The 11,648-nt window shown below is 39.0% G+C and overlaps 1 protein-coding gene across 1 annotated transcript in view; it reads right to left on the minus strand.

The window, feature by feature from the left end:
* The window catches only part of LOC135517305 (rho GTPase-activating protein 18-like), a 52,362-nt gene extending 42,194 nt beyond the window's left edge, over nucleotides 1-10,168 (minus strand). Inside the window, exon 1 of the mRNA XM_064941486.1 lies at nucleotides 9,908-10,168. Within this exon, the coding sequence (XP_064797558.1) occupies nucleotides 9,908-10,050 (143 nt within the window). The 5' untranslated portion in view covers nucleotides 10,051-10,168. The remainder of the gene's footprint in view (nucleotides 1-9,907) is intronic.
* Nucleotides 10,169-11,648: the final 1,480 nt, after the last annotated feature.

Below are 11,648 nucleotides of genomic sequence, written 5' to 3' on the forward strand. Positions count from 1 at the left end.
GCACCCTAATTTTCTTATTCTTGTCTAACCAATACCCAAATGGAGATTAAATGAAATTTAAACATCCACATTTGAATGTCCTTTTTCTTGTTATTTTATTAACGAAAGCATAAACATGTTGATGAATAATTACTGTACTGCTGTTTTGAGTTAGAAATGTAACACTTTAGAGTACTTTAGCATCGAATACATCACAAGTTGAGGAATTTTCACAACTGTAGCCTGGTTATAAAAAGCCTATTGTCCAGCTAATAGGAAACATTTGCATGATGGGCTACACCTGCTACAGTTGTAATGTCTCACTATTATTCTACAATGTAGAAAACAGTAAAAATATAGAAATATACTTGAATGAGTAGGTATGTCCAAACTTTTGACTGGTACTTGCTTAATTCATTTGATTAATATTATGGTGTACCTATTCCATGAAAAATGAAAAACCCTCTGGGTTTCTGTTAGGATGGAAAGGAAAATATGGCGCTGTACAACGTGATATCCGGCAGTACAGTACTGGGCTAATTAGCTAAAGAATCCCTGTGTCATAATAGTCTCAGAGCAGCATGAAACATTGCTAAAATAGTTGTAGGCTTTTGCTTTTAACTTCAGTATGCTCTTTAAATAAATAAGACCTACACCATTTTTAAATGATGTGACTCTCCGCCAATAATTACATTTAGAAGATTGGATGACTCTATATTAATATCTAAGGGGCATTTTCCATTGGGATCTGTGAGAATATCTAAGGGGCTTTTAGATAATTAATAATAAAATATATATAATTATAATAAATAACTTTGTTTAAAAGTAAGGATATTTTGGAGATTTAGTTTTCATTTAACCTAGAGTGAGCGACAAAAAGGCAATTTTTGAACATGGAGTGAGATATTCTCACTAATTTGTAAATAAAGCCAGTTATTAGAATAATTTATTTCTGGAGAAATCTAACTTGATTATTTAGCAGACATCACTTGCTTATATTCAGTCAACACATATCTTAAGAATATCATGGAATATTTGAACATGTATTCTGTGCCCACTCGTGGTATCTCTCTTCGGTTACACATCCTTGGAATAGCAAAACAGCATAACGGTCTGGGCGGCCCTTGCTGTGCCCTATGGGCGGCCCTTGCTGTGCCCACCACATACTATATGTTAACTCTGCTTGTCGGAGGTGGAGTTCCAGAGCTCAAAGGTGTGCCTGGCATGGATTGTGACGCCATCTCTTTACTTTTCAACGCGCGAGTGAGTCAATGACTATTCAAGCCATTGACTCACTGATGAATGAAGATGTCTAAAAGTCTATTGTCCTGCTCATAGGAATCATTTGCATGATGGGCTACGTTCATATTGTAACCACAATGTCATACATCATTTGTATCTACCTTTCCAATTACTTTTAGAGTTTGGGAATTACAAATGTGCGCTTTCTTTTTAATTACATTGTTTTAGTTCGAATGTGCAGACTTTTTTTCTTTAAATTATTGTTTTATGTAGGATGCTACATTTTTGACCAGTTGCAATTATAAGTAGGCCTAATAAAAAAAATCCTCCTTCTATTAGGCTGATAAGACTCATAACTGGCTGAGGTAGGCTATGTTATTTAAAAATAGGTCTAGGCTCCAAAGAAAGACTCCAATTAAGCCCTCGTTGTTTGCCAAATTCAAAGTCAAATTCAAAAGTCAAAAAGCACTCGCACATCTGAGCTATCTTTTTTGCAGGTGCATGGCAACAGCCGGATAAGATGAGGAAAAATAGGAAAAATAGGAAGGAACACTGCTCTTGATCGTATCACTGATCTTTAATAAGCTTTACGTATCGTCCTCACGGCCTTCGTCAGTGCCTTTGACAAACATCAGAGTAATCTGAAATAAGGGCATAATTCATTTTCAAATTTACAACATATTGAAAAACATTCTGTCTGTTTTTCTTTTATGGCTGGCAGTTGGCATGGACCAATTTATCTTGTAAATAAAAAATAATATCTTGTAAATAAAAAATGCCAGTATAAATAGTCTACTGTTCAGCTCATAGCCCAACTTGATATGCTTGTGAAAAACTAATAATATACATTTTTCCCCTTTCCACGTTAAAGATTCCAGCTTCATGAAATAGTACCCGCAAAACACCCGTCTCAATGTCAACAGTGAAGAGGCGACTCCGGGATGCTGACCTTGAAGGTAGAGTTGCAAAGAAAAAGCCATATCTCAGACTGGTCAATAAAAAGAAAGGATTAAGATGGGAAAAAGTACACAGACACAGGACAGATGAACCCTGTCTCGAAGTCCAGCATCCCGGAGTCACCTCTTCACTGTTGACGTTGAGACTGGTGTTTTGAAGGTATATTTAATGAAGCTGCCAGTTGAGGACTTGTGAGGCGTCTGTTTCTCAAACTAGACACTAATGTACTTGTCCTCTTGCTCAGTTGTGCACCGAGGACTCCCACTCCTTCTATTCTGGTTAGAGCCAGTTTGTGCTGTTCTGTTCACTTTCTCACATGGAATAGCCTTCATTTCGCAGAACAAGAGTAGATCAATGAGTCTCAGAAGAAAGTGCTTCGTTTCTGGACATTTTGAGCCTGAACCCACAAATGCTGATGCTCCAGATACTCAACTAGTCTAAAGCAGGCCAGTTTTATTGCTTCTTTAAATCAGCACAACAGTTTTCAGCTGTGCTAACATGATTGCAAAAGGGTTTTCTAATGATCAATTAGCCTTTTAAAATGTTAAACTGGATTAGCTAACACAATGTGCCATTGGAACACAGGAGTGATGGTTGCTGATAAATGGGCCTTTGTACGCCTTGTAGATATTCCATAAAAAATCTGCCGTTTCCAGCTACAATTGTTCATGTTGTAAATGACTTTGTCTACACTGTATTTCTGATCAATTTGATGTAATTTATATGGACAAAACATACTTCACTTACTGTATTAAGTAAAGAGAGATATAAGAGAGATATTTTTCATATCATAGCTGACACCACAATCTTTCGTCGAATCTTAATTCAGAATAGATATTTAACATTATTTTTGAAAACATGGTCACAAACTAAGGGAGATTTGACTGTCATTCTGTTACTAAACAGCATCTGCACTGTTCCTCAAGTGTGTTTTAGTCAAATTATGTAGCAATTGTTAAAAGTAGACTTCTGCATATGGATGTATGGTTTGTTAAACTTCAAAGATTTTGTTTGGCATACATTTTAAAGTGAGACAAGTTCATCTCAACATCACTCTGTCACTGTGGAATTTCCCTACATTGAAATGGGAAGTGTTTTACAGAAAAGCTACCATTGACAACTGACACGTTTGTTGAAGTATAGGACATACAGTTGAAGTTGGAAGTTTACATAAACTGAGTTTAAATGTATTTGGCTAAGGTGTTTCACAATTCCTGACATTTAATACTAGTAAAAAGTCCCTGTCTTAGGTCAGTTAGGATCACCACTTTATTTTAAGAATGTGAAAGGTCAGAATAATAGTAGAGAGCATGATTTGTTTCAGCTTTTATTTCTTTCATCACATTCCCAGTGGGTCAGAAGTTTACATATACTCAATTAGTATTTGGTAGCATTGCCTTTAAATTGTTTAACTTGGGTCAAACATTTTGGGTAGCCTTCCACAAGCTTCCCACAATAAATTGGGTTAATTTTGGCCCATTCCTCCTGACAGAGCTGGTGTAACTGAGGCAGGTTTGTAGGCCTCCTTGCTCGCACATGCTTTTTCAGTTCTGCCCACAAATGTTCAATAGGATTGAGGTCAGGGCGTTGTGATGGCCACTCCAATACCTTGACTCTGTTGTCCTTAAGCCATTTTGCCACAACTTTGGAAGTATGCTTGGGGTCATTATCCATTTGGAAGACCCATTTGCGACTAAGCTTTAACTTCCTGACTGATGTCTTGAGATGTTGCTTTAATATATCCACATAATTTTCCAGCCTCATGATAACATCTATTTTGTGAAGTGCACCAGTCCATCCTACAGCAAAGCACACCCACAACATGATGCTGCCACCCCCGTGCTTCACGGTTGGGATGGTGTTCTTCGGCAAGCATCCCCTTTTTTCCTCCAAACATAACGATGGTCATTATGGCCAAACAGTTCTATTTTTGTTTCATCAGACCAGAGGACATTGCTCCAAAAAGTACGATCTTTGTCCCCATGTGCAGTTGCAAATCGTAGTCTGGCTATTTTATGGCGGTTTTGGAGCAGTGGCTTCTTCTTTGCTGAGCTGGATATAGATACTTTTGTACCTGTTTCCTCTAGCATCTTCACAAGGTCCTTTGCTGTTGTTCTTGGATTGATTTGCACTTTTCGCACCAAAGTACGTTCATCTCTAAGAGACAGAATGCGTCTCCTTCTTGAGCGGTATGACGGCTGCGTGATCCCATGGTGTTTATACTTCTGTACTGTTGTTTGTACAGATGAAAGTGGTACCTTCAGGCGTTTGGAAATTGCTCCCATGGGGGTCTACAATTGTTTTCGGAGGTCTTGGCTGATTTCCCCATTTTGTCAAGCAAAGAGGCACTGAGTTTGAAGGTAGGCCTTGAAATACATCCACACCTCCAATTGACTCAAATGATGTCAATTAGCCTATCAGAAGCTTCTAAAGCCATGACACCATGTTCTGAAATTTTCCACGCTGTTTAAAGGCACAGTCAACTTAGTGTATGCAAACTTCTGACCCACAGGAATTTTGATACAGTGAATTAAGTGAAATAATCTGTCTGTAAACAATTGTTGGAAAAATTACTTGTGTCTTGCACAAAGTAGATGTCCTAACTGACTTGCCAAAACTATAGTTGGTTAACAAGAAATGTGTGGAGTGGTTGAAAAATAAGTTTTAATGAGTCCAACTTAAGTGTATGTAAACTTCCGACTTAAACTGTAAATAGATTGGCGCCAGGATGGCTTTTCGATTAAAGAGTTTATTGACAAAGTCAGTCATTGAATGTGCATAACCCAAAAATAGAAAAGTCATCCAAAAAGCTAAATACGGTCATCTAAATGTTATCCAAACCTAAACTAGTCATCCAAATACAGTCATCTAAAACCAGAACAAAGTCGTTCAAAAGGCCAAAACAGTCACCCCCCCCCCCCAAAGTAATCAAAAAACCAAAAATAGCCACCCAATATGGATGTCCACAGATGTCAGTAGTGTGTGTGTGTGTCTGTGTGAGAGAGAGAAAACAGCTCTGAAGTCCCAACAGCACACCCTGCAGCCATCAATACCACTAATTATCACAAAGGCGGTTGAGAGCGGAGAGCTTGTCTTTCACCGGCTACAATAGGCACATTCATAGGGAGACACCAGAGTACCAGAGGTTACCATTGTGTGTCACACACAACTCTATGGGAATAAGCTTTGAAAGTAATCCTGCCGGTGACCCAAATGCCCCTACCCACGTGCCGGTGCTGAAACGAACGTCAGCACACACATCAAAAAGGTACACAGACCCACACACACAAACATCTCCAGCCTTTAACATGTGGGAATTATGTTACCTGGAAGTGAGACACACACAATCTCAGTGTATAGCAACACACTCCTCTGTTTTATCTGATCCAATGAGTAAAAAAATTGTGCCACTTTAATATTTTATCACATCATCAGTCGTGGTGGTATGACCAGCTGTGTCCTTTACAATAAATAGCATTTGATTTACGTGGCCAACAGTCGTTACCTTCTGTGCCACTTCAGACAATGTTAGATAGGGAGATTAATTTGAGACTATAAATGAAATGGCTCATGAAGTGGGCTAATAAAGCAGTCAAGAGTGAAAGCTTAGCTCTCCTAAAAATAGACTAACCCCCTCCCAAAAGCACTGGCTTCAGTGGCCTGGATGAAATACAACTATAACAGCTAAAGCAGTGAGTGTCAATGATGTTTTGATGAATTGTCCTGGTGTAATATGGCAAACTTGATTCCAGACAGACTTCTGTTCTTAGACAGACTTTCCTTGCTTAAAAGTTATTTCTCAAATCTTGAGATGATAAGTAATCCAATTTTAATGGCATGACTATAATGGCATGATGGTAATGGCATAGGAGTGGTTGCATACAAAACCAGGACAATTATTTTTTATTATTCACTACATTTTATCCATAGAATGGTCCTTTGAAGGTTTATTGACATTTGCATCTAAAAGCCTAATTGAGAAATACTGAATCAAAGTTGGCATATTTATGACATTTTGGCCTTTCCCAGGCCTTTTTAAGACTCCACAATGTTTCATTTGTAGGTGCTACATCTCTAGCTCTCTCAGAAGTATGTGGACACCTGCTGGTCGAAAATCTCATACCAAGATCATTAATATGGAGTTGGTCCCCACTTTGCTGCTATAACAGCCTCCCCTCTTCTGCGAAGGCTTTCCACTAGATGTTGGAACATTGCTGCGGGGACTTGCTTCCAATCAGCCAAAAGATCATTAGTGAGGTTGGGCACAGATGTTGTGCGATTTGGACTGGCTCGCAGTCAGCGTTCCAATTAATCCCAAAGGTGTTCGATGGGGTTGAGGTCAGGGCTCTGTGCACACCAGTCAAGTTCTTCCACAAAGATCGACAAACCATTTCTGTATGGACCTCGCTTTGTGCACGGGGGTATTGTCATGCTGAAACAGGAAAGGGCCTTCCCTAAAATGTTGCCACAAAGTTGGAAGCACAGAATCGTCTAGAATGTGATTGTATGCTGGAACTAAGGGGCCGAGCCCGAACCATGAAAAACAGCCACACACCATTATTCCTCCTCCACCAAACTTTACAGTTGACACTTTGCATTAATTCTTGAAAAAAAAATTATATATATATTTTTTTTTAAAGAATTAATGAAAAAATATTTGATTAAAATTGTATGTATATATATATATATCATAATATACATAACATAATATACTCTACAGCCATGTAAAAGTTCCAGAGTGGGATATTATTATTATTATATTTGCTAGTTTTAAAAAGATGACCCATTTTATACAGAGAAATTGGCACAATAGGCTATGTCACCCATCACAGCCCACTTTTTACTTGTATCATGCCACATTTAGCAAATCACCAACAGAGGGTGAACATTTTGAATCCATTTTCCCATTCACTCTGTTGGTAATGTGTACAAATTGGATCAAAACTTTAAAAAGTAGCAGAGATACTTATTTTTTTTGTCCTGGTTTCTTGCGGAATCACTCATAATGACTAATGGTTGTCGTAAAAAATAATTCCTCTGATAGTTGCTTCAGTACATACAGTAGATACATACAAAATGAACATAAGAGATTGCCTACTGTCTGTTCTGATACAGTTGTATAAATAGCAGAGAGACAGAGAACCACCATGCCCTTAATATTTATCTAACCTTGTACTGGTAGCCAAAGCATAGTTCCATGTGAAAACAGGTAGCAGTTTTTGTCTTATCAACACACAACCGCCATCAGATATGGTCACCCCAAAATATTTTGACAATTTCCGCCATAATAGTCACAGAAAAACAGATCATCTTTTCACCAAAAAAGCATAAATTAATTCAAGAGCAAGACCGATTTGACATATCTAAGGACCTCAAAATATCTAAGGGTAAACACCAAATGTGTCTCGGATAATGTAAATATTTTCAGACCTAATGGATGTGGGTGCACCAACTTTTTGGCATGCCACACAAGATGAGGCTGGCTCCTTTATCGGTGCCTGACCCTGGGAAGCTCGGGGCTGACATCACTATCATCACCCCCCGATGACACACAGGCACACATGCGCACGCACACTGGGGACAAGGGGCCAAACAAAGCAAGCATCTGGGCAAACTGGCCATGCTGGGAGATTAGATGTTCTTGAATTGTTCAGGTGGGGCAGCAAATGGAACATACTGTCAGCACAGACATCATGTATTGTACCCACCACCGTACAAGTCAACAGCTCTCACACAGATCCTTGGAAATAGAGTGAATTCTAAAGAAAGTGTTCAAATAACAGAACATCTAGTCAATGATGTGCGCAAGTTCATTTTCCTGGCTCATGGTCTGATTTAGGTTCAATAAAATGTATATAAGTACAAGTAATATTTAATCTTCCGGTCTAATATTCACACACACACACACACACACACACACACACACACACACACACACACACACAATGTAATTAATTCATAGTTAGAATGGGGAAAGAGCCAGAGAGACCATGAAAGTTGTCTTAAGACTACATTTACAGTACAGTGGATACTTTCCAACTCCAAACACCATAACAGACACAGAGCAGTCCATCAATAAATATTCCAGTTCAATGCCAAAAGAATGTAGCTCTGCCAATTACATAAAATACAGCCAACTTTAACATACACACAGCTAGGTTCAGTCAGTTTGCAGTCCAAACAATCCACGGTCGTATTCATTAGGCAACAAACAGAAGAAAATGGATTGAAACAGGGAGGGACTCCTGAACTCGTTCATAAGAAACGCTGATTTGAGGGTTTTTTGCTACGGTGTGTCCTAATTAATAAGCTGCTCCACAGCAATCATAAAATATTGGCGTGTTAAATCCACCACTGAAACCTGAACAATTTGCTATTCCTTTTCTTTATGTGTGTCTATGAAAATGGCTAGTTGTAATGATTTAATACACATAATTACAGTTGTTATGTTCAATGGTCGTACTCAGACATAATGGTTTTTAAATGCCACCTTGTGCTCTGTGGGGCGACTGCCAAGTGACTGTCTGCAAAGTGAGTGTCTTGTTGGACTGACCTGAAAGTGAGGTATACTTCCCCTCCTTCCATCTAAACAATGTTGTCAGTCTCCTTTGATGAAATATTCAGGATACATAATTATACAGGGTTTTTAATGGTATGTTGTACAGCCTTCCTTTTTTGTAAAGTTATTGAATTGCAGACTATGTAGATGGAAGTTTCAACAATTAGTCAAGTCTCTAAATACCCCCAAGGCACCAAATCAAGGGAAGGACGGAACAGTTTGAGATATCCTGCTGTTCAAATTGTTGATTTGAGGTCAGGTAACCATACCCAAATCCTGGCCTATACCCTGCGATCAAGTAACATCATCCTGCATGTGTCCAATAGCGTGTCTTCTTATTGCATCCAATAGCGTGTCTTCTTATTGCATCCAATAGCGTGTCTTCTTATTGCATCCAATAGCGTGTCTTCTTATTGCATCCAATAGCGTGTCTTCTTATTGCATCCAATAGCGTGTCTTCTTATTGCATCCAATAGCGTGTCTTCTTATTGCATCCAATAGAGTGTATTCTTATTGCATCCAATAGTGTGTCTTCTTATTGCATCCAATAGTGTGTCTTCTTATTGCATCCAATAGTGTGTCTTCTTATTGCATCCAATAGTGTGTCTTCTTATTGCATCCAATAGTGTGTCTTCTTATTGCATCCAATAGTGTGTCTTCTTATTGCATCCAATAGTGTGTCTTCTTATTGCATCCAATAGTGTGTCTTCTTATTGCATCCAAGTGTGTCTTCTTATTGCATCCAATAGCGTGTCTTCTTATTAGCACATGGTTGTTTGATACGCTTGAAAAGCACTTCAGGGTGTCAGAACTATGCCCGAGATGTTACAATCCCATATATATGGTGGTTGTATACAGAAACCATCAAGACATTTCAGTAGAAACCAATGCAACAATTCCATAAATGCATTAACATCTTTAAAGATTTTTGGATAGATCTAGGCTAGGCTACTCATCATCACTGCAAGTAGAGAGGCAGTAAACTGACTGCAGAGACCCAATTTTTTTTTCCCACGCTCACAGAGCACCTTACCCAGTCCTATTTGTTTAAAAGAATCAAAGAATATGCATACTAACACCATGGTAGTTGTTAAACAGTTCATATACATCTTGTTAATTTCTCCTGTATTTTTTTTTTCAACAACAAAGATTAGTTGGCGTGTCAGTTACCTGCAAGGAGAGTGTCTTGGAGACAGCGGAGTCGCACAGCCCTCATCCACCAAATGTATCTTGGACGGTGCGTATGAATGGTAAGCTGTTAAAATCACACTGCCCGTGTCTATGATTTCCATCGCTGACCGCCAAAGTATCATACCAAAGTAGGCGCCTGGCTATTGTAACCGGCGGGGTTTAGTGTACTTCGCATTGGGCAGTCGCTACTCTTTACAGAAAATAAATAAAGCGATCCACCGCTGCCACTCTCTCGCCTGCTCACGGTGAAATCCGACACCACTGGGTCGAGCGTAAGGCGCTATCATGCCGCACGTCCAATCAGCTTATTTGCATAAAACGTTTCGCTTCCATATGTAAATGAGATAAGCCTATGGGCAAATGTCAACATTAGTACACGTGTTTATTTTAGCTCGTGCTTCAACCTCTTGTGTATTGTTCTAGATACTTTCCATATAGCTGAATAAATATATAATTCATTAAGTGACAGGATTTGAAAGGTCAGTGGAGATTTTGTATGCCCCCAGGTATCTTTCTGACCCCTTTTAATAAATGTTTTACATGTGCAGTTGCTTTGTTGACATTCAGTCAGTTGAGAGATTATAGAACCACCACCTCATCTGTCAATGTGCTGCTATGGTCTCCCCTGAGTTCACATAGTGGGAAAGGTATGTACCATCCCATACAAGTTGAATAATAAATGGTGTGATGACAGAAGAGAGGTCCAGGTGGGGTGTTTCCCCTTTATTCAGCAAGCTCTCACACAAGTTACCTGATAGGCAGTGACTCTCCTTATGCCAATGGTATTGAACCAATAGCCTAACAAATGAACAACTATTGAAGAAAAAAAATACAAAGAGTTTTGATTGGCTTTATTAAGACATCCTCTATATCAAATTTTAGCCAGATCGACCAGCCTGCCCAAGCCGCCTGCACTCTAGACCCCCACCAGACTAGTCAATAACTCAACTCTCTCCCAACACAATTTCCTTCGCAGTTCACACCTTTGATTTTGAAAATAAAATAAATTACAAAATACAAAAAAATAACCACATACATCTTAAATATACATTTACACACAGAAACAGCAAATCCTCCATATAATTAATCTCATAGGACTAATAGTACTTTAGAGCTATTTTTACTTGCACACGAAAGAGCTGTGCCGCCCCATCCTGTCCCTATGGGTCCACCACACTGCAGCGCCCCAAACCAACACACCGCACTCAGCTTTAGAATCCTATTGGTGTCGGGTGTGTTAGGTCAAGGCGAGAGAGACTCCCCACAGGACAGCAGACCCCCAGGGCCAGGACTGAGCAGCTCAGCAGCTAGTGATTGCCTAAATGGGTATCTCCCCTAACTTGGGCATGTTTTCAATACATACTCCTTTATTCGGACTGTATTCCATATTGTATAGCCTTAATCTTGTAATAAATCAAATCTAGTGATACATAACTTGACATCGGGGGAGGATAACAAAGCTTCAAATTAATGGTAATGCATTTATTAGCCGCCATGTATGCTTGGTTACACAGTTTCTTCAGATAACAGTCTCCAGTATCAACATTTCTAAGCAAACAAAAACAGAGAGAAGGGAGAATCTGTAGACATGCTGTGATAAAAGAACAAAATAACTCTTTGTCAGAATTCAGACAGCTTTCACAAGACCATAACATATGCAAATATGTCCCCTTTTGTGTTTTACACCTCCAGTGTAAACGATGTAAAATGGCTAGCTAGT

The sequence above is a fragment of the Oncorhynchus masou genome, chromosome 28 (assembly GCF_036934945.1).
Source record: "Oncorhynchus masou masou isolate Uvic2021 chromosome 28, UVic_Omas_1.1, whole genome shotgun sequence".
In the NCBI taxonomy this organism is placed as follows: Eukaryota; Metazoa; Chordata; class Actinopteri; order Salmoniformes; family Salmonidae; genus Oncorhynchus; species Oncorhynchus masou.